The following is an 18,419-nucleotide window of genomic DNA, read 5'->3' as shown; positions in this document are numbered from 1 at the left end:
TTGCAATTGTACGGCCCCTGCCGTCAGTCGGAGAAAGGTGAGTGTCGGGTAGTACTCCCCTAGAAAAGCAGACATTATCTTTGCATGGTAAACAAACCACTCTACAATGGCAGAATATTCCTTAATATCATAGGCTACGGTATTGTTTCGCATAATGGGACATTTTCGGTTTTTGTTCAATAACTTCATTATTTGTGAAAATACAACAAAAAATTCTTAGAAGTTGGATAGGAACATGGCAATTCCGCTTCTTTTAAATCCCAAACCATCTTCCTAGCATGTACACTTATATTATACAGTTTAAAATTTATGAAAATTTTCATGTTTAAGGGGTTAGCTGAGATACCTTTGGCTGGTTGCCTACAGGGAAATGGTGGCAAAAAATTCATTTTTTCTGCTGTTTTTGGCATATTTGTCAGGACTTGAAAACTACTGGTTTTAAATTATAAAAAAAAAATTCACTCCACCTTATTATACAATACCGGTACATTGTTTTGACAATTACATTTACTCTGCTTGTTGGTTAATATATGGCGCTGTTGAAACTACATAAATTGACTTAACTCTTGAAACTTTCTAGAAACCTAAGTTATGTTTAGAGAATGTTGTGAAAAATAAGCTTTTCATGAGCACCACAGCAAGTAATGGCAATGCCAAGGCAATCACGAGTGTATCATGATGTAAATACTCAACGACCACGCGAATATTGGGATTATGAGTCTCATGTCGTCAATTGGGGGCAAGTATTTGTAACTTGATGATTTCAATTATCAAGTTAACAATTTTTAGAATAAAATTTCATTTGTAAATGTATCATTTCAAGGGTGCAACCTAGTTCGTACCTTGAACCATTCGTACAGTCAGTTTGTACCCTGAAAAGATCAAAAGAAAAAAATTAAAAAAGCCGAAGTCGATGATTGTAGTTTAATAGCACAAAGCCGAAGTCGCTGATCAGAGTTTCCCCAAACAATTTGAAACAAACTCGAGGGTTAGGGTTAGCGGAAACTGCGGTTAGCGGAAACTGCGGAAAAATGTTTGCAAAAACTGCGATCAGCGAGGGTTAGGGTTAGAGCATAAATTACTCTATGGTTAGAGTTAGGGTAAGCGGAAACTGCGCTTAGCAAAAACTGCGAAAAAATTTTTGCGGAAACTGCGATCAGCGAGGGTTAGAGCATAGATTACTATAGTTAGGGTAAAGGTTAGTGGCAACTGCGGAAAAATGTTTGTGGAAACTGCGATCAGCGAGGGTTAGGGTTAGAGCATAGATTACTCTATGGTTAGAGTTAGCGGAAACTGCGGAAAAATGTTTGCGGAAACTGCGATCAGCGGACTTCGGTTTTGAGCTATTTTTTTTCTCGATCTTTTCAGGGGGAAAATTTTAAAATGATTGCGGAAACTGCGATCAGCGACTTTGGTTTTTTAATTTTTTCTCTCGATCTTTTCAAGGTACAAACTGACGGTCCGAACTGTTCATGGTACGAACTAGGTTGCATCCTCATTTCAATAGGTCTACCTTTTCAAAGAGCTGCATTACGCATGATTTTCATTCTTCAGGCTATTTTTCTTGTGATGTACTGATTCACAAACATTTTTATGCCTCCCTTTCATAAATCACTGTTCATTTCAACGGATGCAACCTAGCTCGTACCCTGAACAGTTCGTACCCTCAGTTTGTACCCTGAAAAGATCGAGAGAAAAAAATTAAAAAAAGCCGAAGTTGCTGATCGCAGTATCCGCAAACAAACAAAAACTCTTAGGATCATTTCCGGAAACTGTGGAAAATGGTTCTATTTTTTTCTCTTGATCTTTTCAGTTTGTTTGCGGAAACTCTGATTAGTGACTTCGGCTTTTTTTAATTTTTTTCTCTCGATTGTTTCCTAACCCTAACCCCTTTTAAAATGTTTGCGGAAACTGCAATCAGCGACTTCGGCAAACTCTTAAGATCATTACTCTTAGTTTTGCATTACCAGAAATTTTAAAATGTTTGCGGAAAAACGGAAACTGCGATCAGCGACTTCGGCTTTGTTCTATTTTTTTCTGTCAATCTTTTCAGTTTGTTTGTTTGCGGAAACTCTGATCAGCAACTTCGGCCATTTTTAATTTTTTCTTCTCGATCTTTTCCTAACCCTAACTCTTTTAAAATGTTTGCTAAAACTGCAATCAGCGACTTCGGCAAACTCTTAGGATCATTACCGGAAATTTTAAAATGTTTGCGGAAAAACGGAAACTCCAATCAGCGACTTCGGCTTTGTTCTATTTATTCTCTCGATCTTTTCAGTTTGTTTGTTTGCCGAAACTGCGTTTTTCTCTCAATCTTTTCAGGAGAAAATTTTAAAATGTTTCCGGAAACTGCTATCAGCAACTTCGGCTTTTTTTAATTTTTTCTCTCGATCTTTTCAAGGTACGAACTGAGGGTACGAACTGTTCAGGGTACGAACTAGGTTGCACCCCATTTCAACTCTTACATGTGTTTTGAACTTTCTTACAATATATACCAATCAAATGAACTGGACAAATGCAATTATAACATCATAATGGTAAACAGGGCTGAAAGTGGGTAATTTGCTAATTAAAACATAATATAGTAATTCCCCTAAACACAAAGTTTTGGTAAAATAACCCGAAACACAAATTTCAAATAAAACAGGCTAATAATAGAACAAAGGTCATTTCAACTAATCAAGCTGATAGAACCAGCCCACTAAAAACAATCAAATTACATATTTTTTCAACATCTTGCGATGTAGAAATAATGCAAAATTGTACATTTTGGTGCCTGGGTACTGGGTAGTCTTATCAAGCCTGGCAAAAGCTTCAAACAACAAGCTTCCTTATGTCGAACACTGCTTGTCAAATAGATTTTGTAGGATTACAAAAACCTTAATTATCATGTTTGTTTCTTCTCTTTATACCCCAGTCCCTTCTCCCCAATCATTAGCTTATGACCTTTAATAACTAAACACTACTATTTTAACACTACAATGCAGTTAAGATTGGATTGATTGAATCTTTAAAAAGGAATAATGCATCTTTACAAATAAATTATGCCGATTCAAAGCTTTTTTAAATAGTTTTATGCAGGGCCGCTGCGTAGATAATTTGGATGCAACCTAATTCGTACCATGAACAATTCGTACCATTGTAGTTATACCTATTTTACGCGTGAGAATGTTAAGCGATGGTTTAAAATGTTAATTTATTAGGTAACTGGCTGTCTAATGAAACTCTGTTTGTCTCAAGGATATTCACACTCATTTGTCTAATTTATATATCTGACTTCATTATCTAATTTCCACACAATTGTTATTCGAATTATAATTTTAAGTTATCAGAAGGTGTTCGTATAATGTTGTAGGTCTATAACACAATTTGAATTTAAACAGTGCAGAATAATGAAATTACAGGATAGTGAAACATTATCACGAGTTATTACATTTTAATTAAACAATCAATTTAATGTTTTTCTGAGAGCTGAACTGGTCTAACTGAGCTCTCGCCAAATGCGAACAAGTCATTTTATAATCATCAGTTCCCTTTTTCTTATTGACTTCGGGAGCAGATTAAATGGAAAATTACAATTCTTTAGTAAAAGGCAGGAAAACTTATATGTTGAAATAATGGATCGCTACAGAGGCCCCCCCAAATTTGGGCTAAATCCGAACCAAGGGTACCAAGTTTAGTTCAAATTTAAGGAGTTAAAAACGTTAACACAATTGTAACAGACATAGTATGAATTAAGTATGTTTAGTGTTTATGATAATAATGTGGTGTTGTGTTTGTGATATCGTGTCGCGAAGTGATTCTGCGTGATTCCACCGCCTTCCGCAAAGGAATGTCTGAGTTTGTGCCGTATAAGAAGAGTCCACCGCATAAAACAATTGGTTGTTTTGTTTGTGAGCGTCGTTGCAAACAGTAGCAGGCATTCATTGTTTGTCTGACTTTTTCTGTTGAAAAGCAGACCAGGGTTCGATCTTAGCGCTGGTCCTCTGGCCAATGTCTAGTGCGAGTTCCCCGCGGACCAGTACGAATCGTTTCGCACTGGTCCGACTGTCCAGTGCAAAAATATCATTGTGTTATGACTGTCGTTTGATCGTTTAGAGTGCGTGGTTTTCGTTTGCGCTTCTATTCAAACAGGAAAACACGTGATCCATGCCTGTTAAACCGTAAGAAAAAGGCAGCAACATCACGTGTTAAATCATAAAAAAAAGCAATCGCAACATCACGTGACGATGTTAAATCGGAAGAAAAAGGGGAATCGCAACAAAGCGTGAGCTCTGGTAGCCTAGTACAGTACTCTCAAGAGATTTGATGCATAAAAATGTTAAGATTGTGCTAGAGTTTAGAGAGCATTTGTTTGATGAGGCCATAGACGCCATGCAAACCGCAACAGCTTGGCGATAAATAATCACTAGAAGGAGTAGCGATGCTACAATCCCACCCCAGACAAAAAAAATCTGTCATTTTTACATCGATTTAACGTCTGCAGACGTTGAATCAATGTAAAAATGACTGATTTTGCTGCCTGAGAAATAGCAAAAATCTGCCCTTTTGCGTCGATTCAATGTCGTCAGATGTTGAATGCACCCAAAAACAACATAATTTGCTACGTTGACGCAGCGTGCGTTTAGCTTAATGTGCTTGCAAACAGACTCGATGTCGCTTTCGAAAGTCGAAACCTCTGCAGAGAGTTGTCGCGGCAGTGAATCCCTTGCTGTGAAAATGAACTTGACGTCTCGGCCCGAGGTAACCACTAACCAACGTAACAAGGGCTGGTGCAAACTGCATGGCGCACACACGGCATAATCAACACAACAACGGACTCGCGCAAACTGCATAGCGCACACACGACCGTTGCCATAGAAACCCGATCAAAGGCGGGGAATGTGCGCATCTTTTGTTTCATCTGCAACACGAAAACGGGCTTCACAGCGAATTGAAACTTGAAAGCTGGTCAGCGATAAGTTGCGATATTGTAGAGAAAAGGGAGCAATGTCAAGTCAAAAACTTAATCAAACGTCTCTCTGTAACTATTTTTCAAGGGCTGTTTACGGATGTCAGCAACTTTTAAATTTATTCAAGGTGACGTGATGTTGAATTGATGTAAACATGAATGATTTTGCTTTCAACAGGTATATTTTCAAGAATATGATCAAGTTAGTATTTTCATTCCATTTACAGTATACCTTTTCGTCTCTTGTTTCATGCTAATAAATCTAGATCGTTGCTAAACTTTATGTTGTGCTTAGCTTAAAAAGTCGCAGTCCATCAACCGCTAGCCAACGCAGACGCATGGCATGTGTTTTGGTCGAGTTTTTATAATAATTAACGGTAGGTCGAACGTAGTGATAACTCCGAGTGTGGCAATAAAAGCAATCCTAGTGTGACGACATAATCACGTCATCCATCTGCGTGACATTTCGCTGAATTTACGTTGCTGCTGATGAAACACACTTTCGCCCCCACGGCCAAAAAAATAGTTAGGCGCCTATGAGGCATCAAATTAACTTAATAAATAGGTTAAATTAATAATGATTGTTGACTGTTATTATTGAATTGGGTACTATTGAATAAGAATACCGTACTTAAGGTTTATGCAAGATTGCTTAAAGAATTCACGTTCTGTTCAATAAAGTTCTCTTTATTACAAAATTTATCAGTAAACGGACGGACCAGTGCGATCTCGTGCGGACCAGTGCAAATGGTGAGCCACTGGTCCGGTTGGCCAGTGCGAAAAAAAGTTAAGGTCGACCCCTGCAGACCATGCCGATTGACTTGATACAAATGAAGCCTTGTCTTGCTTTTTGCTTGCTAGAGATCATTGAGGTCGTCGTAGCATTTAATTGTTAGCATTTGGCTTTTTGTATTCTTTGAGAGGCGCTAGAGAGAGAGTCGAGTGCAGGTGGCTCTGGAGCAATTTTTTTGTTTCAGGCGGCAGTACGCATAATCACGTCCTTCTGTTGTTCATGAATATGATGCAAGATTTCTGAAAAAGGCAAAGCAAATTGATTACAAGTTCAACTTTGAAATATTTAGCGACTTGGATTATAAGTCGACCTGTACAAAATGTAAAGATACGATTTGAAAGGCAAACAAAACTAATTAAAACAAAAGAACATAGGCATCGACAGGTCTAAATACCATTCACAAAATCGTAAATGTTCATAAGTCTGAACAGTCGTTCAGCAACTGCAAACAAAACACAGAAATAAAAAAAGATACAGTACATGAGTCAAAACCATGCGGTAGTTTCATGCAGTATGAAGACTTGAAGAGTAATGTTTCGTGGGCATATGCAATATGCATGCTTGCCCAAATATAGGTTAAATAGGTTAGTAACATGCCGTGCCAACCATTAGATATGTGCATTTGCATGCCACACGCTCAGTTGCAGACTTGCAGTCATATTCAACCATAGCCTACACAATTAAACAAAAACGCTGAGCAGACAACCTATAAAGAGAGAAAGGTTGAAATTGAAAACCACTGGTTCTGCATTGGAAAGGATGCAGGCAGTGGAGAAAAAGACAACGAATTCGCATTAATGCGATATTTACATTTTTCCTGCGATGATTTTAAAAAACAGATGGGCCAGCTTGCAGCCTACAAGCAACTTGAAAAAGAATTGCCAATTGGCTGAGATGCATCTCGTTCCGAAGTAGGCCTACTTGAGATGGCTATACTGGAAGACGCTGTACTGTCCTGCAAAGAACTACATAGGATGATTAAACAGTCAAATGTATTTAGAACAAACAAAAATAACCTAAATTGCTGCGAGTCTGCAGACTTCAAAATAAACAAATGGACGAATGCTGGAGTGGACAATCCTTAAGACCATTCGTCTCAGCACAACAGCTTGGCGCTGTTAAAAATACACAAACACTACAGTAAAAAGTTACGTAATTACAATATTAAAATACAACGTAAACGCAAGGTTTTGCAGCTTTTAATCACATGAGCTGCCTGTCGACTGTTCGGCGGATGACGTCACTGATTGATTGTGTTGTTGTTTAGCAACATTTCCGGGGTTCGAAGGTCCATCATGTTGTTCACAGCATGTGACATCATTTGTGGGGATAATAGCACTGTTAAGAAAAAACGTTATACAGTAACACAATAAATCGAAAACTGTTCACCCAACGTGAACACTAAGATTTGCCACGTCAACCGTATGGGTTGTCTTGAAGATTTTCAGCGATATGCTACAAAACGGTTATCCAACGTTGATCAGCCATATTGCGATACAAAATTACAAATGGAAGAAATTATATAGTGTCAGTTAAGTCGATGCGAGTGATGTCATCAATGGATGGTTTTGCTGAGTAAAAGTTAAGTGTGATGGATAGTGCTGTTTTGTCGATCTCAGCACCAGCACACGTGACAGCGATTCTGCCTTCTCAAGAGACAAAAAGATATTGCTAAATGCCAAGCAAGCTTACACAAAAAGTTCCATTGTCAGGGTAAAAAAAAAACTGTGCATACACAGTAGTGCAATGCAAACAAAAAACAGAAACAACGTTTCTTAAATCATGTTAGCTCCTAGTAATATTAAAAAAGATTGGGGCACACGAAAACTACAACCTCTTTGGGTGGCTTCGCATAATTTCCCCTGTCTTTGCGCCACAGAGTTATACAAACTGATGCTTCAGCTGAGAACATAAGGGTGGCAAAGTTGTGAAGCAAAGTCTTCACAATGATTTCTCCTATTTGGAGATCTCCTTGTCGGAGTAAAAAGACGCACAAACTCACGGATGGTTGCTTGGAAGCGACACCATAACGCTTTGCAGAGCTGTGCCTGCACGGAATGGCCCGATTCGGTGAGTCCGATTCGGTGAGTTCCCTATTCGGTGAGTTCCCTATTCGGTGAGAGCCTTTTTCGGTGAGAGCCCTATTCGGTGAGTTTTTTTTTTAAATTACTGCGCGCCGTAGCCTAATTATCATTGCCGTTATAGGGGTTATGGATTAGGGATTAGGGGTTTGGGGGTTTTTGGGGTTTTGGGTTTTTGGGGGTTTGGGTTTTTGGGGGTTTTGGGTTTTTGGGGTTTTGGGTGGTTTGGGTTTTTTGGGGGGGTTTGGGTTTTTTGGGAGTTTTGGGGGTTTGGGTTTGGGGTTGGGGGTTTTAATTAGGCTACGGTACCCGATAATTTTCAAAAAAAAATTCAAAAAAATCACCGAATAGGGCTCTCACCGAATCGGACTCACCGAATAGTAGCAGACCCGTGCCTGCACGTGTACGTCTGTATAAAAAGTGAGATTGAGGCACGAACCTGGCAATCTCCCATGCTAGTTGCATGTTTAGGTTAAGGCAAAAATAAAAAAAATATATTAAAATGAGCTAAGGATTTAAGTAACATTTGACACTGCGATAAATCTACAAAAAATTACATAATTATGTTTCCCTGCAACGGCAACTTGTTGGCAATTAGTAGGCTTTATCTAAGCAACGTTTAAAAACATTACATTTGGCGAGTGGCGCTTCGGCATAAAATTAAATTGTCGACATCGGCTGCTGAAATGAGTAGTCTGCCGTTGAACGATTCGCTTTATTGAGCGAACAACAACAAAAATCAGTTACGTTTAACAAGCAATAAATTGCTGGCATGGTGCTTAATAAGTAGGCTACAATACGCTACAGAAAAATTGTTGGCAAACCAACGCGTGAAATGATAAAAGGTGACATGTTTTTAAAAGATAATTATGAGCTCGTGTTGTTTTTATTTTTGACATACAGTAGAAATAAAAAATTTGTATAATAATGCACTTACCAGATTCTTCATAGTTTGGTGATCTTGTTAAACTTACTTTTTGTTTTTAAAAACCTACTTACGTGCGGGGTAACCAATGTGGTAATATATTATTTAGGTTATTTAAATATGAGAATGGTTTGTTTATAAGTTGAGTTGAATTTTACGGCTGTCTGACTACCTGATGGAAGTTCTGTTTATCTAATTTACCTAGTTTGGCTATCTGACTCCATGAAATAATTTCCACACAATTGTTATTCGAATTATAATTTTAAGTTATCAGAAGGTGTTTGTATAATGTTGTAGGTCTATAACACAATTTGAATTTAAACAGTACAGAATAATGAAATTACAGGATAGTGAAACATTATCACGAGTTATTACATTTTAATGAAACAATCAATTTAATGTTTTTCTGAGAGCTGAACTGGTCTAACTGAGCTCTCGCCAAATGCGAACAAGTCATTTTATAATCATCAGTTCCCTTTTTCTTATTGACTTCGGGAGCAGATTAAATGGAAAATTACAATTCTTTAGTAAAAGTAGAGCTGGGCGATATTGGTAAAATAATTTCGATACGATATTACCAAAAATAAAACAATATTATCTAAGTTTCGATATTTTACGGCGAATCGCAAAGCACGGCTTTCTATAACTGCATGAAAAACATATTAAGCTCTGGTACTGAAATGAACAACATTTATTGCAAACAATGCTGCGATTTAACTGTGGCGAACTAAAGATTTTTGGACAAAAATGTCAGCATGTTGACATTGCAAGGTTTTAGGCACGATCACTTCTTGGAAACAATTGAGCCACTAAGTGAAAACACCCTTTTCCTACTAACACTGGTGGCTTGAATGCACAAACGTTTTTTAATGCAAAATAGAGATGCAGCTGTGAGTAGCAAAACAAAATAAAGAATCAATAAGCAGGATTGCGTAATCACAAAGACTGCTCGCAATGCGTAAATAATTAAATGCACACACACTGGGTTGTCTGCGCATGCGATGTCTGTGTCACTGCGCATGCGAAAATGTTGCTATAATTTCAGTACATTTATAAACGATAAAATCGGAGCTTTGTGAATAAATATCGCTGCCGAAAAAATATCGTATCCAGGCCTCGAAATTTGTACTTTTTTCCAGCGGTCAAGCATGTCCTACCGGACTGGCCCTTTCAGCGGACATTTAATATCTCAACCGGACATATTTTTTGCATGTAGATTTTGCACAAAATCACGCTACAGTATTGTGTAGTCGTGTTTGTAGAAAATTTTCAGCAACAGAATAACTCTGCAATGGTTCATGGCTTAATTAACCGACCCTGAAGTATACTGGAGCAGATTGCTTGCAAATAAATCAGTGCGTTAATGACAGTTGTGTAATGACGCAATAAACACAATTGAAAACAACAATCCAAATTTCCTTATTGCAAAAGCAACTACGATCACTTATTCCGTGGTTTTCGCGTTATAGAATCGTTGTGCCAAGCGATTATGGCCGGCGCGGGGTCGTAAATCTCCAGCTCAGGACCGTCCAGACAAATGCGCATTAGTAACTCAATAGTGTTAGCCCTCAATAGTGTTAGTGTTAACTAACTAACACAATAGTGTTAGTCTAACACCCTCCCTTCTGTGTAGAAATTCTATTTCTATCAGTATCAGCGTGAATAAGGTCGCCACATTCGCCTAAGCACGTGCGGAACCCAGCTGAGACTTGCTTCTCTGTGACGTTTCTTTTTAACAAACGATCAATGCAACGCAATAATCCTCATTGTTAAAATTAGAATACATATCCTGCCGAAAAGTTCAGACAACTTTATTTCAAGGCAACATTGCAAGGCGTTGAAATGATGTAAAAATGGCTACTTTTGCCATCAGCTCGATAACCACGCCACTCTAATGTGATCTTGATCTTTAAAGCAATTGCCTGCACTACTGTATTATTGCTTCAGCTCCGTATTTGTTCGCGTTAAACAAACAATTGTAACAATTCAAATTTAAAATATATTTTGCTGCATTAGCTCTATTTTTGTCAAGAATTTTGCGGCGGTCATTTATGACCGACCAATGAGTCGGCTTCGGCAGACATTCGAGGTCATTCCGGAGGTCATGTCTGCCATGACCGCCGGAATTTCGAGGCCTGGTATCGTATCGAAATATCGTAATATCGCCCAGCTCTAAGTAAAAGGCAGGAAAACTTATATGTTGAAATAATGGATCGCTACACCATCAATTCATACCTTGAAAGGATCAAGAGAAAAAATTAAAAAAGTTGCTGATCGCAGTTTCCGCAAACAAACAAAAACTCTTAGGATCATTACCAGAAATTTTAAAATGTTTACCGAAACTCCGATCGACCCTAACCCTTTTAAAATATTTGCGGAAACTCCGATCAACCCTAATGGAACAACCCTAACTAACATGTTTGCGAACACTGTGATCAGCAACTTTGGCAAACTCTTAGGATCATTAAAATGAAATTTTAAAATGTTTGCGAAAACTGCTGAAAAACGGAAACTGGGATCAGCAATGGGGGAATTCCACATCAAATCACCTAAAAAAAAATGAAATTTTTAACACCACCACTTCCGATTATCTTCAAATTTGGTTTGTGTGCGAGTTCTGGGTAAAAAAGGATAAATTTCAAATTTTATCAAAATCCGGCCAGTAGTTTTGGAGTTATGGGCCTGTGAAATTTCGTATTTTGGGGGAAAATGGGGGTACCTGGCTTATTTCAAAATGCCATTTTTTCGCAACCACTGGGTGTATTTTAATGAAATTGGTCAAGGATTTCATTTCTGTTAATTTTCAAAAATAAGCATGTTTGGGGGTAATGACCTTTTGATCTTTGCTTTGGCCTGGACTTTGACCCTGTGGATCACGTGATACAAAAAACTTGTCTACCTGAAAAATATTCTTTGACACTATCTTTATAACATATGAAAAAATGGGAGAGGTAATATTTCTATTTTAGACATAGTTTTCACTCAAAGTTTGCATGTCTCATGATTTTTCAACAAATTTTCTTAAAATCACTTTCAAAATAGTACTATGGTATGCATAGGCGCCGACTTTTATTTTTGCATGGGGTGGCAGATAGCACAATATGGCAACCTAAAAACTTTCAAACTGCATGTTTTTGTTTGATTTTTACTAAGCGTGTTTCGTAGATGCAATTGTTATTTCACACCTGATTTGTAGCTCGATAATTTACAAAGCAACTTTAAAACAAAGCACAGGAGGTATGTCGTGAATTTTATTGTTACATTGCTGCTCTGACACTTAACATTTGGCAAAAGTATTTTTGCGAACAGCAGCTCTGACAATCTAACTGTTAATCAACTGGTCAAGTTGTAACCGTGAAGCTTCAGCTTGATAAACATTTACAATTAGGACGTGGTTCAATCGCTGTTGCGTCATGGTAGATCGCAAGTAGGTTTTTAGGCTCCTGAGTGCACTAAACGATCGCCTCGCAGGTGGTGGAAGGCAACGATAAGTATATTTTCACAATGCAGACCACGTTTGGAAGCATTAATGAAATTGTTTCATTGCTTGCAAATAGATCAAGCAGTTGCAAATCGGACATCAAATAGTTGCAAATCGGACAGAATGCTCTATCTTTGCATCTATCGTATTCTAGCCACGGGAAGTCGCTCTCCCACGATTTTTGATAGCTCCTCCCTTCAACAGCGATTATCCTGCTCGTGCTCGGTTCTTTCACCTCCCTGATAATGCTAACGCCTTTTGGCAGTGGCACACTTTCGTTTCGTTCAGGCGTTTGGTCACTTTCATGCTGGCTGAAATCCTGACTAGACGGTAGACGCAACAAAAAATGACTCAATGGAGGGCTGCAATTTTGAACGCTTTTTCAGTGGCATCTTTAAGTTGAATAAAACTGGAATGTCGGCGAAAACTTTTACTGGTCGACTTTTCGTAATTTTTTCTATGATGTATGAAAGGGATAAAAACAATTGCTGCGCGGAAACAATCGGCCACCCCCACTAGTGGGAAACAAACCGACGATGGATTATGATGATGATGATGTAACAAGCAACTCCTGTGTCAGACCAATAAATTCCCGCCTCACAGTTTGTCACGCATTGACACAGTGACGCAATATTACTGCATGAAGTAGATAACAAAGTAGAAATTAAAGCATGAAGTAGATGACAGTACACTCCAATTGAAATCGGAAAATAATTCAAAATGCAAAATGTTGAGTAATTGAAAAAGGTTGCTTTTATTATTGGGAATTGGCAGGGGGTGTAGCTTTCCTCGAATAGAATCATGTAAACGTGTAAATTTACAGAACGTTAAAACTGCTACTTTACATACTATACTTTTTAAATAAAACTCAAAAAGTTTCAAAAATTGCATTTTTTTAATGAAATTTGAAAATTGATATTCATTTAGGGGGTGGAGCTATCAATCATCGAGATAATTTTATTTCCAAGTATTTTATAGCTGGCATAATTTATAGCGATATTATGAGCAGTTTAAAAATTTTCAAAAAAGATTTTTGAGGGAGGCAAGGGAAAGATCGTATTTTATTAATTAATAAATCCCATTGTAAACCTAACAAGTGTAACAATGACTTATGACAAGTAACAAATAAAACGATCGCAACAACAACAAGGAAAAAACTCGTAGCCACGTGTTGCATAATCTTCACGTAGCCTGCTTGATGTTACGTGAGTATTATGCTTGTGACAAAAACAATCATTTTCTTCGCAATACTGTATTGGTTCACCTCTTGCTTTACGTTGACTTGAAGCGAAAACCAATGATCAAAAAAAGATTTAAACGTCCGTTCAAATTACATTTATTTGCAGTAAGTAATGTAACCTAAATGGGGTGGCTGCCACCCCGCCACAGCGGTTACGGGGTGGCGTGGCCACCCCGTAAGTCGGCGCCAGTGATGGTATGTACAAATGGAACGATATGCACATTGCATCATCAGAAAGAATGGGTCCAAAATGATGATGAGGGGTGTTTGTTTTTTTTGTAAAATAAGCTTATAACATTTAGTCTGGGAGCCTACGACAGAAGATTTCACCCCATAAGGTACAAAAGGTTTGACCCCTTGAAGTTACTGGGGTCAACCATGTCACTCACAAAAAGTATGGAAGATTGACCGCGCCGGGTGGATCTGGTCCCTAGAGCCCCCTAAAAAGCCCAAAAAGGGGGTTAATTTCACCCCATAAGGTACATGGACCAAACTTGGTGAAAACGAAGTTCTATGTCGGGACATCACAAAAATATCAAATCTAACAATATTTTCGAGTGGAAAGGTGATGTAAGACCCCCCCGAAAGTGACCCCCCGGGGGGTTAATTTCACCCCATAAGGTACATGGACCAAACTTGGTCAAAACGAAGTCTTATGTCAGGACATCACAAAAATATCAAATCTAACAATATTTTTGGGTGGAAAGGTGATGTAAGATGCCTTCAAAGTGACTTCCCTTAATGTGACCCCCTCGGAACGTTTATTTCACCCCATAAGGTACATGGACCAAACTTGGTCAAAATGAAGTCTTATGTCAGGACATCACAAAAATATCAAATCTAACAATATTTTCGGGTGGAAAGGTGATGTAAGATGACTTCAAAGTGACTTCCCATAATGTGACCCCCTCGGAAGGTGTATTTCACCCCATAAAGTACATGGACCAAACTTGGTCAAAATGAAGTCTTATGTCAGGACATCACAAAAATATCAAATCTAACAATATTTTCGAGTGGAAAGGTGATGTAAGATGACTTCAAAGTGACTTCCCATAATGTGACCCCCTCGGAAGGTTTATTTCACCCCATAAAGTACATGGACCAAACTTGGTCAAAACAAAGTCTTGTCAGGACATCACAAAAATATGAAATCTAACAATAGTTTTGGGAGGAAAGATGATGTAAGACTCACCTAAAGTGACCCCCCAGGGGATTAATTGCACCCCATAAGGTAGGCTACATGGACTAAAGTAGGTTAAATCGAAGTCTTATTTCACGGCATAACAAAAATATCAAATCTAACAATATTTTCGGGTGAAAAGGTGATGTAAGATGTCATCAAAGTAACCCTAAGAGGGTTTATTTCATCATAGAGTACATGGACCAAACGTGGTCAAAACGAAGTCTTATAGGACACCACAAAATATCAAATCTAACAATACTCTCAGTTGGGAAGATGATAAAAGACCTACCCAAAAGTGAATCTCCTCCTATAATTTAATTTACTTCATCCCTTACTCGAACCAACCTTGGTGTAACGGAAGTGCTATGCCAGGACAGTACCAATGGATTAAATCTAAAAATATTTTTATTTAGGTTTTGGTGAAATACATTCACAAGCTGTCCCATGATGCATGAAGTGGAACTATAGCCTACTTTACAAAAAGTTTTTGTATAAATCATGTTCAGTCAATCGAAAAAAGGCAATAGGACATGACAATACATGGCTTTGTAACACCAAAAACAGAAAGTACATGAGAAGCATATAGGCTACAGTAGCCAGAAAATTGATCGAAGATCTTGATACGACCACTAAATGTTGAATTAATCGAACAACTGACTATCCAAATCAAAACGTTTCGAAGTGAATCATTTGGAACGTTAATTCAGGCAGTAATGAACATTTTCCAGCTGCTACAATAAATAACCCAATAAACCCAATGTAGTAAATTTTTGTTTAATGCCATTTGCTTCATGTCTCTAATCAGTTATTGTAACTGTTCATTCATAAACAGAGATTGTTTGTGTAAATGTAAACGGTCGTTTCTTTATTCTTCATTGTCACTGCTGTCGCTTTCACTTTTTTCGTCTTATTCTTCGTCTTATTTGGATAGTCAGTTGTTCTATTAAGTCAACATTTAGTGGTCGTATCAAGATCTTGGATCAATTTTCTGGCTACAGTATAGCCACGGCGCCGATCCCTATAGGACAGTGGGGACATGTCCCCACCATCTTTTTACATGTCCCCACCATCTTTTTACATGTCCCCATCATCTTTTTACATTATTTTTGTAACGTAAAAGGGAAAATATTACCCGAATGTCACAATTTTACCAGTTAAACGTTTAAAATATGTTGAAAGGAGGGGACAACATTTTTGTTTTATGCGAGGCAGCCCCAACCGTAGTAGAAATGTTTTATTAGGCAGAGAAACCCTAGTGTAACTCGCAAATTGTATTTAATTTGGTTACGCCAGGGCCACACAGTGCAGAGTTTTAGAATTACTTTGAAAGAGTCGTACCAGCGTGTAGTGCAGTAAGTGTAGCTTGTGTTACTTTTGTATAAGAAAAAAGCTATTTTTTCAGTTATTATTACATTGAGGTTAAGAGCTGCTGAAATATCTTTACCGGTTTGGCAAAAAATTGTATATAGGAAAATCAGCAGTTGGAAGGCTGACAGGCAGCTTTTTTTCAATTGAAAAAACTCTTACCCTACTCAATTTTTAAAAGACTTGTGACGTTCCAAATCGTCTTCAGTGTGGACATGGCCATGGTCAACCTCCTAAACTTCAAGATCGATCGGTCAGAGTATTTTGCAGTCATTGACAGCTCGCAGCAAAATCTTACTGACTATTTCAAGTCGACCGATCTTGAGCACTACAAAATTCTACAAGAATCACTCTTTAGTGGAAAGCTACAATCACATTTGGTAGACGATTATCATCAGTTCTTTGACACAGAGTCCCTTGCACAAGATTTTCGAATGATATTCAAGAAGATACAATCCGCTGTTCGGCAAATGTTTCCGCAAGTGGAACTTTTGCTCATATCACCAGCCCGCTCGTGTTCAGCTGAACGCTCATTTTCAACTTTGCGACGTATCAAAACTTTGTTACGATCTACCATGACACAGAAACGGCCAAATCATGCAATGGTCTGCTATGTGCACAATAAAGTTTTGAATTCGATCAACCTTCATTACAAGCCAAGGATCAACCAAGGACTTCGTTTTTAGTTCGCCGGAGACTCGTTGCCGAGTTGCAGTGTTTGGACTTCTGCTGTCCAATGCTGACACAGACAATTAAAATACATCGCATTAGACTTGTAGCCTATCTACTGTAGGCCTATTTGTTTGTTTGTTGAACAGACCCCAATCTTTCAGCTCGCTTCGCTCGTCTGCCCTTTCTTTCCTAGTAAATGTCCCCACCAATCTTAGAGAGCGATCGGCGCCCATGACTGTAGCCTATATGCTTCTTATGTACTTTCTGTTTTTGGTGTTACAAAGCCATGTATTGTTACGTCCTGTTGCCTTTTTTAGATTGACTGAATATGATTTATACAAAAACTGTTTGTAAAGTAGGCTATAATTCCATTTCATGCATCATGGGACAGCTTGTGAATGTATTTCACCAAAACCTATATAAAAATATTTTTCGATTTAATCCATTGGTACTGTCCTGGCATAGCACTTCCGTTACACCAAGGTTGGTTCGAGTAAGGAATGAAGTAAATTAAACTATAGGAGGAGATTCACTTTTGGGTAGGTCTTTTATCATCTTCCCAACTGAGAGTATTGTTAGATTTGATATTTTGTGGTGTCCTATAAGACTTCGTTTTGACCACGTTTGGTCCATGTACTCTATGATGAAATAAACCCTCTGGGGGTTACTTTGATGACATCTTACATCACCTTTCCACCCGAAAATATTGTTAGATTTGATATTTTTGTTATGCCGTGAAATAAGACTTCGATTTAACCTACTTTAGTCCATGTAGCCTACCTTATGGGGTGCAATTAACCCCCTGGGGGGTCACTTTGGGGGAGTCTTACATCATCTTTCCTCCCAAAACTATTGTTAGATTTGATATTTTTGTGATGTCCTGACATAAGACTTCGTTTTGACCAAGTTTGGTCCATGTACTTTATGGGGTGAAATAAACCTTCCGAGGGGGTCACATTATGGGAAGTCACTTTGAAGTCATCTTACATCACCTTTCCACTCGAAAATATTGTTAGATTTGATATTTTTGTGATGTCCAAACATAAGACTTCATTTTGACCAAGTTTGGTCCATGTACTTTATGGGGTGAAATAAACCTTCCGAGGGGGTCACATTATGGGAAGTCACTTTGAAGGCATCTTACATCACCTTTCCACCCAAAAATATTGTTAGATTTGATATTTTTGTGATGTCCTGACATAAGACTTCGTTTTGACCAAGTTTGGTCCATGTACCTTATGGGGTGAAATTAACCCCCCGGGGGGTCACTTTCGGGGGGGTCTTACATCACCTTTCCACTCGAAAATATTGTTAGATTTGATATTTTTGTGATGTCCTGACATAGAACTTCGTTTTCACCAAGTTTGGTCCATGTACCTTATGGGGTGAAATTAACCCCCTTTTTGGGCTTTTTAGGGGGCTCTAGGGACCAGATCCACTCGGCGCGGTCAATCTTCCATACTTTTTGTGAGTGACATGGTTGACCCTAGTAACTTCAAGGGGTCAAACCTTTTGTACCTTATGGGGTGAAATCTTCTGTCGTAGGCTCTCGGTCTAATTTGAAAATGATGGCAAATGGGGGAGGGGGTAAAATATCTCAAATTCTGATGATATAATACATAAACGCTCCCAATTAATACTGCATAAAAATGAGTTAAATGACACAGTTTAGTCAAGACACAACAGACAAAATGTTAGGTTCTGAAAGTTTTCCATAGATACTTAGAT

General features: G+C 38.2%; 1 protein-coding gene across 1 annotated transcript in view; it reads left to right on the top strand.

Moving 5' to 3' along the window:
• The first annotated feature begins 584 nt into the window (after positions 1-584).
• Positions 585-18,419, top strand: part of LOC145770071 (casein kinase II subunit alpha-like) — a 106,810-nt gene continuing 88,975 nt past the window's right edge. The window contains exon 1 of the mRNA XM_082581659.1: positions 585-739. Within this exon, the coding sequence (XP_082437785.1) occupies positions 645-739 (95 nt within the window). The 5' untranslated portion in view covers positions 585-644. The remainder of the gene's footprint in view (positions 740-18,419) is intronic.

The sequence above is a fragment of the Aplidium turbinatum genome, chromosome 5 (genome assembly GCF_918807975.1).
Source record: "Aplidium turbinatum chromosome 5, kaAplTurb1.1, whole genome shotgun sequence".
Taxonomy (NCBI): domain Eukaryota; kingdom Metazoa; phylum Chordata; class Ascidiacea; order Aplousobranchia; family Polyclinidae; genus Aplidium; species Aplidium turbinatum.
The sequence above is the reverse complement of the archived record's forward strand: the minus strand, read 5'-3'. Positions and strand labels throughout refer to the sequence as shown.